Genomic DNA, 15,354 nt, shown 5'->3' with positions numbered 1-15,354 from the left:
GAACGCGCATGGAGGAACGCAGCGGCGCGCCTTGCTGCCGAAGCGCTGATGGAAGAAACACAGCTGGCCGCGCTGTCTGCGGGTGGAAACTGCAGCCGTCAATGCCGGAACCTCGTCCTCCAACGTCGGCTGCAAGGACTCCACGGCCACACTCTGCACGGAGACGTTCCTCGAAGTCAGCAGGATCCGGTCCGCCTGCTCAGCCAATCCACGGAAGTCGCCGGCCGCCAAACAAGAAGAGTTGGCGAGGGCTGCTCGCACCTGCAGCGGGAGCTGACGCAGAAAGATGTGCGGGAAAAGGAAACCATCATCGTTGGAGCCCAGCAACGACAGCATCTCGTCCATCAGGTCCACTGCCGAACCATCGCCCAAACCGGGAAGCGACAGTAGCTTGCCGGGTGGATTGCTGGTCCAAAGCCGCGACCACCAAAAAATACCTGGAGTCGTCTGCCGTTACTCCTCGCAGATGGAAAAGAGCCTCGACGTGCAGAAACCACGGCGCGGGGTCGTTCTGCCAAAACTCCGGCAGTTTAACGTGCCCCGCGGAGCTGGCCGGTCGCGGAAGCTGCGGCGCCATGGTCGTTGTGGAGACACGGTCCACGGGCGCCGGGGAAGAAAATACGTCTTCCCCCGATGAGGAAGGGACACTATCCTCCTCTACCTCGAACATGTCCAAAAAACAGGGTCACCAATGTGGCAAGACAAGGAAAGGCAGAGACGCAGGTACTGTTTACTGTGGTTTATTCAGAAGAACACATGTTCCCCATACGGGAAGTATATATAGCTAAAACCTCTAACATTACCCATCAACCCACTGGGTGAGAGGACACACCCCTGAGTGCACGCCACAATGTATCATTAATGACTTGTAAGTGTAGTATACCACAAAAATGTGCTACCACTTTTGTCTTTATTTAATTGTAAGACCAGTATTTTTTATATAATATGTAGGTCTTTATATAATGCCTTATAAATTGAGAGACTGTCATGTGGTATGGAAAGGAACAAGCTCATTGTAATCAGCATTCAGGCGGAACTTTTGTCACAGGTGCGCCCAGGAGGTCTTTGGGGGTAACTTCCGCCCACTACTCCGATGCAACCTGGATGATGAACGGTTTACCTCGTATTCCCACTGCTGCTGCAGTTTATTTGTATTTTATAGGTCAGTAGTCAATTAAACTGGTCAACCTCTGACACCTTAATGTTACTGTGACGAGTGTATTAGAGACCTTGTTTTTGTGTTTTGGGGGGTTTAAAAAAGGGTTAAAAGAGTCCACCACTCTCTTGGCAGCAGGCTCAGAGTAGTACCCCTGACTGAAGTGCTCACAATGTAGTGTGACGTACTTCTGCTTTCCACACTGCCTGTGGATAGCCAGTAAGCCTAGCTAAGAAGAAAGACACTGTCAAGTTTATTGATTGAATATTTTATTTAGACCTCGGAAAACACATTGAGGGATAAGACCCTCATTTTCAATGGTGCCGAGGGTACAATAAAGAGTTGATACATAGAAGAGTTAATACATTGAATAAATAAGAATGAAATAAATATGCATATATATATACAGTAATACAAGGTATAAAACAATTCGTCAGTATAAAATAATATGGCCAAGTCAACTAGTAGTTACAATCAATGCAGGAGAAGTCAGCTGTACATGAGACCAGACTTGAGAACTCCGTCAATGAGACAAATGAGGACAACTTTAAAGATTTTTGGACCTCATTCCAAATGTATGGTGCTTTAAAACAGAAGGCTGTCTTCCCCAAGTTAGACTTAACACGCGGCAGATATAGTGAAAGCCAGCTCTGGGAGCGGGTATTGTGGGTACTACAGTTCCAGCTGATGAGAGAGGAGAGATAGACTGGCAGTAGCCCAATGATTGTTTTATAAATATAAATCTTCCAGTGACCATCCCTTTTGTCAGACAGGGCTGGCCAGCCAACCTTGTTGTAAAGAGTACAGTGGTGAGTACCATAGCGGTCTCCGGTGATAAAACGCAGAGCAGAATGGTATACCGCATCCAGAGGTTTCAATGTGCTTTTGGATGTGTTCCCATAAATAACATCACCATAATCTAAAACTGATATAAAAACAGACTCAATAATTCGTTTTCTTGCTTGGAAAGTGAAACATAACCTATTTCTAAAGAGAAATCCCAATTTTGTTCTTAGCTTTTTTACGAGTTGATTCACATGTGGTTTAAAATCGAGCTTCTCATCAACCCAAATGCCTAGGTACTTATAGCTGGTGACCCTTTCCAGAGTGGTACCATTTCTAGAGCAGAATTTTAAACTGTTAAAATCAGTGCTTCTAGCTTTAGTAAAAATAATCCATTTGGTTTTGGCACAATTCAGGACTAGCTTCAAGTCACTTAATTGCTTCTCTAGCATGTGGAAGGAGAGCTGCAGTCTATTTATAGCGGAGTCAATGTTGGAGGCACTACAATACAGAACTGTGTCATCCGCATAAAGATGAACTTGAGAAAGTGGAGTGAGTGTGGAGGCAATTTAATTTGATATATATTATAAAAAGTAAAGGTCCAAGGACAGAGCCTTGGGGTACCCCCTTGTCGATATCTAAAAAAAGGGATGTTATTTTGCCCACCTTTACACATTGGGAGCGACCAGTGAGATAACTGTTAAACCACTGTAGGCTCAAACGATCAAAGCCGATAAGTGATAATTTGTTTAAAAGCAGTTGATGGTCAACCGTGTCAAAGGCCTTTGAGAGGTCCACAAATAGTGCGGCACAATGTTGCTTATTGTCCAGCGCAGTAATGAAATCATTGACCACAAGGGAGGCTGCAGAAATAGTGCTATGTCGGGCTCTAAAACCTGATTGAGATGGACTCAAGAAAGACGATAGTGATAAAAATGATTTTAGCTGGGTATTAATAAAGGATTCAAGAATTTTTGAGAGACATGATAATTTTGAAATTGGCCTGTAGTTGTTCATATTATTCGTGCTACCACCCTTGTGCAGTGGGAGAACATGGGCTGTTTTCCAGGTTGAAGGGATAACACCAGTCGTTATGGAGAGATTGAGGATGTAAGTGATATATTCAAAAATTACAGTAGCTGAGGTTTTCAGAAAGAAAGGGTCAAGCTTGTCGTCACCGGTCGTTTTCTTTGGATCAATTTTGATCAGGGCATTGCAGACCTGAACTGAGTCTAATGTTGTCAGACTAAAGCTGCTTTCTGAAAGTGGAACTGACAAAGCGGGGGTTATGCAGGGATCTGCTTGAAGATCAGTAGTATGCACAGTATTATCAAAAAGGTGCCCAGCAGCAGCAAAATGTCTGTTAAAAGCAGAGCAGATGTCAGAGGGTTCAGTTAAAACAGTGGAGTCTGCTAAAATGCTAGCAGGCAAGCATGAACTGCGTTCTCCTTTTAGACTTTTAATTGCTTTCCAGAAATCACCTGGTCTATTGGACGATTCAGTGAATTTTTTCAAATAAAAATCGGCTTTCCCTCTCCTGACTGCTGATGTGCATTTATTTCGCAATTGTCTAAATTTAAGCCAGTGGGCATGGTCATTTGTCTGCCTTGCTAAATTCCATGCCTTGTTCCTGGAACAATGCAGTTTTGCAAGTTCATTGCAGTACCAAGGGTTGACTCTGTTCTTAGTCCTGCATTTTTTATAGGGAACATGTTTGTCAACTATAAAGTTGAAAGCTGTGGTGAAGTGTTTTAGGGCCAGATCAACATCAGGTATTTTGACAGTATCTGCTATGTCACTGTAAAAAAGGTCGTGTAAGAAGGCCTGCTCATCAAAGAGCTTAAAATTCCTTTTCATTACTACCCGAGAACCACATTTCTGCAACCTCATGTCACGGATGCATATTATGGGACAATGATCACTGATCCCCAAGTCTAAAACCCCATTTGCAACATATTTTTCCGGTTTGTTGCAAAAAATTAGATCAATTAAAGTTGATTTAGAAAAGTCTTTCAGATTAGGACGAGTGGGCACAGAAATTAGCTGGGTAAAATGCAGGTCAGAGGACAGCTCCTTAAGAGCTTCGGAGGCATCAGTTGACCAATTTAAATTAAAATCACCCAACACAATTAGTTCTGAGTCCGAAAGAGGAATAAGAAGTTCTGCCATCTTTTTTAGGGCCATAGTCGGGGCACTAGGGGGTCTGTAAACTCCAATGACAATAATAGAATTTTTGTGACCAAGGTCAATCTTTAGGGAAATGAATTCAAAGCATTTTGGGATTGATACAGCGTTTAAAATAGCAGCAGCATAAGTGTTTTTAACATAGACAGCTACACCGCCACCCCTGCTGGCCCTATCAGATCTGAAAATATTATATCCCTGAATAAACACTGTTTGGTCGTCTATATCTTTATGTAGCCATGTCTCCGATAAGACCAATATATCAGGGTTTGCTTGGTTTACTAAAATATTAATGTGATCAAGTTTGTGATGGCTCAACAGACTTCTTATGTTTAAGTGTAGGAAACCCACCCCTTTCCTATTTCTAAATTCTTGGGGGTCACTTATAAAGGTAGAGATATTTTGATTGACTGTACGTGTGTTGAGGGGCGGAGAAATGTCTTGTATCTGCAACAAGCACCTGAGAGTTCGTGTTCTGAGACGTCGCGGCGGGCGTGTTCTCCTCCGGGAGATCATTGTTGAAATGTCATGTTGATCAGGAAAAATAACAGAAGTTGTTATCATGACAGGAATGTCGGAGGCACTGTTGATGCGGGACATAGAGTTGGGGGACAGCACCTCGTCGTAGAAGCTGGAGGCGCAGGAGGAGCCGGTGTGGGGGGGCGGCGGGGTCCGGGACGTGGGGCTGTCCAGCAGCGGGGACTCCAGCCTGTGGTGGGTGGAGAAGCCGGAGAAGCTGAGACTGTGGTGGAGCTTGGGTCGGTCCCGCTGGCTGTAGCCGAGGTGCTGCGGGGGGAGGAGGTCTCTCTGCCTGTAGCCGCCCAGCTCGCGGGTCGACCGGGGCTCCCCCGGCTGCATGTTGGTGTTGGCGGCCGGAGCGGGCCGGCGCTCGTCGGCGTTGTGGATGAAGTGACAGCGGGGCCCGTAGGGGCAGAAGCCGATGGTGTGGAAGGAGCGGCACGGCTCCGTCTTGTACTTCGGGTGGCGGGACAGGCTCCTCAGCTCGTGGTAGCCGTGCGCGAACTGACACTTCTCCCCGTACTTGCAGGAGCCGTTCTCCTCGAAGGGCCGGCACAGCTCGGTCTTGTAGCGGGTGGAGTTGATCTGGGAGCCGGCTTTCTGCTGCTGCACGCCCCGCTCCCCGCTCGCGCTTCTCTCGTCAGCGTCGAGTTCCTCCTGTGGATCTGAAACGCAGCGGCTGGCACACCTTCCCCCTCTCAGAGGCAGTGCGGGCTGTGTTTGGGAAAGGCAGCCGGCGGCAGGACCTGGAAGTCCACTGCGACGGCTGTGAGACATCTGGTGTGACTCCGGTGCTGGAGGAGGGAGGTCAGCTCTACAGTGCAGCAAGTCTGCAATGGACAGCTCTATTGCTCAGTCCCTCTTTGCTCTTCATCAGCTAAATTCTTCCTTTGAGCTTCCACTCTTTTCCAGCTCATGCTGATCTTAGGGCAAAATGGTAAGTAAACAGTCGAAGGGAAGGGTTCACTGTCACCAATCTAACCTTTTCACATATATACATAATAAGCATGCTTAATATCAGTTTGTCCCTAATTTGCAGCAAAAATAATTAAGCACCCATCACCCCAGAATGTGTTTAATGTCAATCGCAAAAATTCTGTTGTTATAATCAGTCCTGATACCAATGGGAGACGTTTGAAGGGGCCTAATAATAAAACAAATTAATACAGTATCTTAAAATACAAAAATTGCATTTATACTACGGCTTGTTTTTAACATTTTACTTAAATCAGAATATTTTCCTCATGATAAATTGTACAGACTATATAACCTAGAGATACTGACAAGATTTATGTGCTTTGTAAGTTATACCAGCTCCAGTAAAGAGACAACATCCGTTTATAATAAAAAACAAGGTGGGAGTCAACTCCTCAAAGTATTTGACAACTGCTCTTCAAATTAAGCAAAGACTCTCCAATTCTGTTTGTTACACAGAAACCTTGTAGTCCTTTTGGAACTGAAATGTGAATTTGAAAGGTTCCATGAGGATAGTGGTTACCTTTTCCTCCTGGCCATCATAAAACTGCAGTTGTTGAAGCGTTGCCTTCTTCCCCATCCATCCTCATGAGTCTGGGAAGGGAGAGCCTGCCTCGAAAGGTTTGTGTTTGACACCACTCTGCTGCCTTTAGAGTGTCTCTTAAAAGAGTGTCTCTTGTATTAGCTCAAGTTGGCAGCTGATGGGGGATCCTGATGGCGGTAGTGGTTCATGATTGTGGACTATGGTGGCGTCCAATCGTGAGGGTGGATCCTGCTCGTGTTAGCTGTTGACTGTGGATTATGATTACAACAAGATGTCTACTCAGATACTCTACCATTACTGACAATAATTCATCAATTAATTGACCTTCCCTTAAGCTGTAAATACCCTGATCTTTCTGATGTTCTCAATTACACGTGGCATCTTTTGCACTTCTCTCTGTCCGTTGCTCTCCCTGAGGTTTATATATAATTTTTACCCTGTTAAAAGGGGTTTACATTTTTTTTTTTGTTGTCGTTTTTCCTTACTCTTGTAGAGGGTTAAGGGCAGAGGATGTCACACCTTGTTAAAACCCTATGACACAAATTGCGGGGGGATGGGGGGCCGGCATTTTGCACTACGCTACTGTCCATGACGTGCTAGTCAAACACTGGAGCACACTCAGTGCAAGACTGAGACCACCAGAATGCACCACAGAGCGCCACAGGAAGTCATTCCTGCCTCAATGTAGAGAACTCACAAATTGTATATATTTCATATTTCATTTGAATTTTTTCAAAAATCTTTAAATTCTTATATTTTTACTCTTGCATGGAGCAACTGTAACAAACACAATTACCCCCTGGGATCAATTAAGTATTTCTGATTCTGATTCTGATTTTACATGACCAAAAAACCTGAGGACAAACCTGAAGAGCACAACATAGAATTTCAGTTGAAAGAAAAATCAAAAGCCACCTTTAATTAGTTATTTCTCACCTCAGATGCATCCAGAAGCTATTTGACAGTTTGGAGTATTTAGATTATATTCTTGTTGATAGTAAAGACAGTGGTACATTAGTACATACTGAAGGAGAAAATGGTAAATCATTGATAGTCAACCAGCCTGGATCTGCCAGATCAGGCAATGGAAAGGACAAGGCAAGAAGTACTAAGCCAATAATAATGGGTGGTGCTTTCAACCTTTCAACAAAAAATAATAAAATATATCCATCTTTCTACAATCAAAAACAACTATGTTTTTATCTGTCTAACACAGTGACAGCTGGTCAATACAACCACTCTAACATTCTGAGACAAAGAAGCCTTTATAAAAATGTTAAACACAATTGAAATATATAATAATAATTTACTTGTACACTGCTCCTGGTAGACCGTTAGCCCCTGTGAGCATTAAATATAAGTTGAATTCAAATTGTATTTGGTTAATTTTTTTTTAAATTCATGTACTAATGGGTGTGGGTCAACGGCCAAGTACATGTGAATGCGGGTCCTGAAGTTTTCAACAGCTCAGCTTGCTCTTTACTGGTTGCAGATTTTCTTTGATGTAATTTGTATTTACAACCAATAGGTATTGATTTACGTTTTGTACACCTAATGTGATTGGTCGACCCTCGTCGTCTTAGGCACCTCTGGCATCACTAAGACATTTCCGCTGTGATCTGACTGACTTCAGGGGAAATGCGGCGAATCCGGGGATTTCTTTCCAAAAACACTCCAACAAGAAAAAAAGAGGATAAAAGAGCTTGGTCCAGACCAATCTGATTTACAGATTCAGCAGCAGGTGCTGAGGATGAACTGAGACCCAGAGCTCCTCCTGCTCTTTTTATGAAAAACAGAGGCGACTGGATATGGTGTAAGTAATGTCTTATACTGCTTCACCAGTTTTTTGCGAGACCTAAAACATCTCTCTGAAAAAATCAAATGGAATGAAAGTTGCAACAGTCACATTGAGGCTACATTATCGTTGCAGGCCACAGGATTGGCATATTGTGAGTTGTGTTGTTTTTGTTGAGTATGGCTTCAGTTTGTCTGTCGTCGTCCCCCCCCTATGAAACATAACAGAGCCCTGGTGCATTGATATGTTCCTTTATTTTTTGGAACATTTATTAATCAAAATAAAGCAAAATCAGTAAATACAGACCTATTCATGGCATAGTTTTTTGATGGGTCTGTGTTGATCACAAAGAATGAACATGCAAGTCAGTGCAGCTGAATCCTTCTCTATATTTATCCCTTTTTGCTAGTGGCACAGAGAAAAAGCTTCTCCAGGCAGTGGCTACAGTCATTTTTAAGCCTTTAAGCCATAAAACAGCCAATTTAGTTCACAAAAAGACAGGGCCAGCCTGAATAATTCCACTGATAGGAAGTGCCAATCCATTCTGGCTATTTTTTGTCAGTGTGCTATGCACATTTTGAACAGGCATGCAACATTGTTACTAGTCTACATTAGTATACTACTGCCATATCTAGCTTTTGAGCCTTAACAGATAATCTATATGTATATGCTCCAATGAAAAAGATAAGGTTCGATAGACGTATATGGTAAATACGGACAATAAAGTATAGTGGTTAGATAAATTAGATTGAAATAAGAGTGGCTGTAGAGTCACTCAAGCAGAAACATTCAAAGTGCATAAGATGCAAGTCCTGAAATTATTAACAAAGTGCTCCATAGACTATTTTCTGTTCTTTCAATGATTTCTCTCTGTCTGTTTTGTTTTACTCCATCATAATGGTTGCCCAACACACAACCAGATGATTCAGATTTACTCTCTTTCTCTCTTGACATGCGGTTGGGGTAAATGATCAGGTTAATCTTATAGCATGTCCTAAAAAATAAACAAGATGCTGTAAAACAAGAAGAGGCAGATGTGTGTTTTTTAAGTTTTAAGAGGACATAGGAGCCAGCATTTCCCTGGAGGAGCAATGCATTTACAGTTGCAATCAGAAATATTCAACCCTAACCTCCCAAAGATTTTAAGGATTTATCAATTAAAGTTTTTTCAGAGAGCAAAATTCTGCTTCGGATGACCTATTTATGAGTTGAGTGATACATCAAATCAACACAGAAAATGCATTACATAGTATTTGTATGTAACAGAAATTTTTTGTTAAGATAGCAATGTCACAATTATTCAACCCCTATAAAATATTGTTGTTTTTAAAAAGCCAATTTTTAAAGAGGAATGTGATGCCTTCTGTTGACAAATTAAACCTTGGTGATCATTGGACTTTCCAGCAAGGCAATGATCCCAAGCACACCTCCCAGTCAACCAAAGCTTGGTTGAGAAAAATATCCTGGAACGTCCTGGAGTGGCCTTCTCAGTCACTAGATTAAAATCCGATTGAAAATATTTGGTGGGATTTAAAGAAGGCAGTTGCAGCACGGAAGCCATCAAACATTACTGAGCTATAGGCTTTTGCACGTGAAGAATGGGCAAAGATTCCGATCGAGAGGTGTAAGAATCTTGTCAGCACTTACTGGAAACGTTTGTTAGAAGTTATAAAAGCTAGAGGATGCACCAGAAACTACTGAAGCTGGTGGTTGAATAATACTGCACATGGACATGTGTTAAAAGAGTTACATTTTTCATTTGAAAGTTTAAAGTTAAGTCAACTTCTGTTGTCAAACTAACTTAAATATGTATCAATAAATATTTTTTGTTGTTTAATGAGGTTTTTTGTTATTTAATGTCATTATCTTTCATTCATATATGTGGGCGGCTGTGGCTGAGGGGTAGAGTGGTCATCCTCCAACCTGAAGGTCGGCAGTTCGATCCCCAGTCTGACCCATCTGCATGCCGAAGTGTCCTTGGGCAAGATGCTGAACCCCGAATGGCCCCACATAGAATAACTAAGTGCTGCGAATAGATGCACTGTATGAATATGTGTGTGAATGGGTGAATGTAGAGCTGTACTGTAAAGCGCTTTGAGTGGTCATCAAGACTAGAAAAGCGCTATATATACAAAGCCATTTACCATTTACCATCCACATCACTATAATGTCTTTTGAGGTGAGGAGGTTGAATATTTCTGATTGCAATTGTATGTAATTGTGACTTGTTATGACTGGCAGCTGAAGGATGCCACAGATAAAACAAAACATCATTGTTGAGCAATGTTGAAGTGCATGATATTAAATTCATATGACTGGTATAAAGACAACCAGCATTGCTCATCATTTTCTTCTTCCACAGTCTGTTGCTTTCTATATTTATACTGCCCCATGTCTATTACATGTTGGCTTTGAGGGGAATCCTACAGGGAATTTGAAACCCAAATTTAGATCCTTGAGGAGATTGTGATAATAAAGGACAGCGTACATCTGGTCTGCACTTAGTCCAAGTGCTTCTCTGCACACAGAATTTGATAGTACATCATCATGGAGAACCCCAGAGCCAAAATCTGACAAGACAAAAGGAGGTTTAGGGCAAATACAAATTTAATCTTTGTCCACACAATCAGAGAACAGGTAAATGAAACACACACACACACACACACACACACACACACACACACACACACACACACACACACACACACACACACACACACACACACACACACACACACACACACACACACACACACACACACACACACACACACACACACACGGATTTTGCATCCTTGTCAAACAAATACTACAGAATGTAATGTGCGTGAATAAATGTGTTGAACTTAATAAAATGTGTTTTTATTATAATTTGCTGCATTTGAGGTTTTATGGGCCTATGAGATGGAAAAACAATAAAATTCAGAAGAAATACAAGGTTTTCAATTGACGATTACTTTTGAAATATAAAATAAAGTAAATTTTGGTGACACGTACCTGTACAACACCAATACAGACTCCAAACACCAGGACTGAGGGGATGTTAATTAGCAGCCACTGCCTGGCCTTCTGATAGCACGGCTGCAGGGGACAAACAGAGATTGAGTGCATGAGGGACGTGAGCCACAAGGCAAGGAAGCTCACACAGAAAGGAATAGGTATTGCAGAAGAAGAATAACAGGAACAGATGAGATGCACAGATAAGTGAGGGGTAGATTGCAAGTAATCATAGAAAATCATAGTAAATGATAACAGGTTGACGCACTGAGAGACTCTTTAAATTCAATTCAATAAGCTTTATTGGTATTACATTTACAAAGCAGAAATACAATATTGAAGACAATCAAAGATTTATACTAAAACAACAAAGGAACTTTGCATAGTAGGTCGAGACCTTACAATATTAGAGAAACCCAACAGATCCCAAAATAAGCAAGTATTAGCAACTGTGGGGAGGAAGAACTCCCTTTTAACATGAGTGATACTTTTAGATGTAATGATATATGATTATATATGATAATAATACTTCCTAATAAGTAGTTGTAGTAGTCACAGATCTGTATCCTCCTGCTCTAGAATCAGAGATACCTGTAGAATGAGAGGGGGGACAATGTTAGTGACATGAAGTTATGGTAAATAGTGTGTTTAAGGACGTTGGTCTGGACCCAGAATGCAGACAGGGACACACTAGAGGGTGTCTTCAATGTATATAGAAACGTTGTTGAGGGCGCTGGGCTTTGATGGCAGGGGACAGGCAGGTGCTGAGCGGAGGCCTCTGGGGAAGAGTGGCTGGAGGGCTAAGACAGCCATTCCTTTTATCCTGCTGAAAGCCCTGGGCGGGGTTGCGGGTCCGTTCAGTGAGGCGCTGATTTACGGGCCGTGGAGTGGAGCAAGGCAGCCTGTACCTCTTTCCAGACACTGCCACTTCTTCTTTCTGGCCCAAAGAAGCCATGAATGAGTTGGTGAGGGAGGAATAGACATACTCTATTCATGGAAAGCTGGAGCTTCAGCTCAAAGCCACCTCAAGGTCCTGGTAGGCCCGCTCCGTCTGCCCATTTGTTTGCTGGTGGTATCCAGAGGAGAGGCTGGCCGTGAACCCCAGTGTCTCTGTCCAAAATATTAACCAGAGGGATGCGCAGGAGTTTGAACACATGTAATACCAGCTGCTTGGAGAGTGGGACAAAATTAACTTTGTGTATTGTGTATGAACAGTCAGTTTTGTGGTTCTTAACAGTTCTAATTTTTCTACATTAGGGGAGAGCGGGGTAATGTGAGACATCGGGTAATGTGAGACACCCCCTGTATCCAGGCAACGGTACACATTTGTGGTCATGTGACCATTATGTATTCAAGCCCCTCCCATTCCCCCCTTGCCATGAAGGAGAAGTTGGTGCTGGTGCTGTGGTAATTATGTTTTTTCACAAAATGTGTTTTTTGCATGTAAAAGTTAATTTTCTTGCTTTGAACTTAATCAACTGTTGTGTCATAACAAATTGATTCAGGTAGAAAAATTTATATCATACATGTTGATGAACTTCCAACATATAAAACCATGTGATTGATGCTAGCTGAAGATTAGCCTGAATTGCTAAGAGATGTTGTTTTTCTAAAATGTTGGCTGTGGGGTAAAGTGAGACAAATACTGTGGGGTAAAGTGAGACATGAAGCACAAGTTAAGTTTAGTCTTTAACATATTTGAGTGTAATATTACATTCCATATGTTTTATTTTTTAATGTCATAAACATTGTAGAAAAGCCATCATGCCAAGAAACTACACCAGGAAGACAACCTGGGGCCAAACACCCCTCGCAGAGATTGAGAGTGCAGTCGCTGAGGTCATGCAAGGAAAGAAGTCCTTAAGAAAAGCTGGAAGGGATAGAAATATTGACAAGACAACCCTCAAAAGATTCATAAAAAAAAAGAGAAAGGGGAAGTAAAATCAGTAGCCTGGGGTGCAGTAGCTGAGGCAAAGAGAATATTCACAGATGAGATGGAGGAGGAGCTTGCCAAACACTTGAAACAACTAGCTGACCAGTTCCATGGCCTTGCTCCAGTTAAGTGCCGTGAACTGGCATTTGAATACGCAGAGAAAAACAATATCCCTGTCCCTGCCAAATGGACAGAGAAACAATGTGCAGGTAAGCTATCACATGAATCATAATAATCATAAATGTGCTTAATTGACCAATCCCCATGATTCTGTCACTAGTCCGATATTAGTTTTGGGATGTGTGGTTGTGAATCTAGCTGTCAGGATTTTAACTAATACAACATGTGTTGTTATGGTAGTTCTAAAGTGGAAAAAGTAAGTGGATCACTTTACCCCCTTGATTTCTCTTGTCTGTCTCACTTTACCCCTTAGCTGGGGTAAAGTGAGACACAAGACCACTTTTTTAAAAACAATCATATTTTCACTGCCCTTTGTCCTGAAGACATTCTGATCATTTCCAATGCTAGGAAACATCCTGAATTAATGGGAAATGTGTACATTTGACTGATATATCATTTTAGCTCGCCTAGAGGGGAGCAAATGTAAAAAATGTCTCACATTACCCCGCTCTCCCCTATAGTTTCGCTCCGCTAGTGAAGGCACCTGGAGAAAAAGGCGCAGGGATGCAGTTTCTTATCCTGGGGAGACCGACGAGACAGGATGGCCCCCATTCACGAATCTTGAGTCACCTCCACCACAAACTGCAGCAAGGGGTCAGGATGCCAGAGCACAAGTGCGAAGAGCTACTTAAGTGTAGTGTAGGCTGTGTTGGCTTCAGGAGCCCATTTAAAAGAGGTGGTGGTGGAGGTGAGCTGCATGAGAGGAGCCGCTACCTTGCTCCCAAATGAAGAACTGCTAGAAATTGGTGAAGCCAAGGAAACATTGCAACTGCTTAGGGATTGTGGTCACTCTGCCACCACCCGGACCCTGGCTGGATCTTTCTTTACATGCCCCTGCTCAATGATAATACTCAGGAAACTCACAGAAGAGATGTTGAACTCACTTTTTTCAGTTTTAACAATAAATAAATAAGTTTTAGGAGTCGATGCAGCATAAGCATAATGTGAATAAGGATGAGGATGAAGCGGTTCAGCATGTCCCGGAGGTACCCAGGGGAGTATTGAACACCACCAGGGGTGGACTGGCCATCTGGCATACGGGCATCGTCCCGGTGGGCCGTTGACCCAATGTGGGCCGGTCTGGTCCGCTCAGTTTTTTTTTCTTTTCTTTTTTTTCTCTTCTTCCTCTCTAAATTCCCTTCAATTGGGCCGGCCAATTGGCTACAGAGGGCTAACAGTGTGTTGCCAGCATCGACACATATTATTGGTCTATTGTTTGTCATTGTCAATCAATCATGGGCTGACAGGCTCAGAGAGCCCTGACAGTGCTGTCAATCACAACACAAACCAGGGTGGGGCGGGACCTCATGGCATTGGCGGGGGGAGTCGCGGGACGGGCTGCTGCTGAGACAGAAACTTAAAATGGATAATAAGAGTGAAAAAGCCCGGGTGGCGCTGAGATGCATCGGGAAAAAAAGCTGAAGTCTCTGTGGGTGGAGGCTGCTAAATGTGCCAAACTGACGGACCTATTTGGTGCCGGGTTCACCAGCCCAGCAGCAGCAGCTGCGCCGGGAGACGAGCGAGGAGGACTCGACAATAATGAGCGAGTGGAGGCAGACATGGTAAGTAACGTTGGCCTGGGGCTGGCTAGGCTACATTTTTGAGACATGTCCAAAACAAAGTAGAAAACGTTTTTGATTTTGTTTTAATATGCCGAATTGTGATATTATGGGTTATTATTGTTCAGATGATTTAGCTAAGCTAGTTAAGAGCTGCTAACGTTGTTTACTGTTGCCATAGCTGAGCTGTAAATAGAGATGCAGAATCAAGCTATATTGAAAACAGAATACAAGTAAACCTATAGGGAATAATTAGTTTAATTTGAAATATTTGCCATTGAATTTATTGTAATCTTTCAATTAATTTATTGTTTACTGAGGTGATAACTATTTAAGGTATAATTTGTGTGTAAATGTTCCACTGATAAGGTGAGAAATATTTAATATTATTGTTATTATCACACAAGTTTTATTGTGCTTATGTGTTCATCCTTAATGGTGTGATCATGTACACTAAATGATCAATTATTCTCCATTACAGGTTGTTGTGATATATTTGAGGAGTCGTTCTCCCTCTGTTTTATATGTGGACATTTGGGACCACTGTTAGAATTTGGTAAGTTTATCATGTATTTTTTAATGTATAAATTCATACTTCATAATTATAATAATTTTCAAAAGGTTTTAAAAGAAACACACATCCAAAAAGTTCTCAACTTTAGGTGCAGGACAGAGGAAAACATTTTCTTTATTTTTCAGACATTATAATGTATCCATGTCCTTCTCAGG

At 42.4% G+C, this 15,354-nt stretch overlaps 1 protein-coding gene across 1 annotated transcript in view; it reads right to left on the bottom strand.

The window, feature by feature from the left end:
- Positions 1-8,191: 8,191 nt before the first annotated feature.
- Positions 8,192-15,354, bottom strand: part of tspan4b (tetraspanin 4b) — a 61,450-nt gene continuing 54,287 nt past the window's right edge. Inside the window, exons 7-8 of the mRNA XM_053443011.1 lie at positions 10,954-11,037; positions 8,192-10,526 (exon numbers count right to left, since the gene is read on the bottom strand). Of these exons, the coding sequence (XP_053298986.1) occupies positions 10,458-10,526; positions 10,954-11,037 (153 nt within the window). The 3' untranslated portion in view covers positions 8,192-10,457. The remainder of the gene's footprint in view (positions 10,527-10,953; positions 11,038-15,354) is intronic.

Source organism: Pleuronectes platessa, chromosome 16, assembly GCF_947347685.1.
Source record: "Pleuronectes platessa chromosome 16, fPlePla1.1, whole genome shotgun sequence".
Lineage (NCBI taxonomy): Eukaryota > Metazoa > Chordata > Actinopteri > Pleuronectiformes > Pleuronectidae > Pleuronectes > Pleuronectes platessa.
This window is presented reverse-complemented; position numbering and strand designations above follow the sequence as displayed.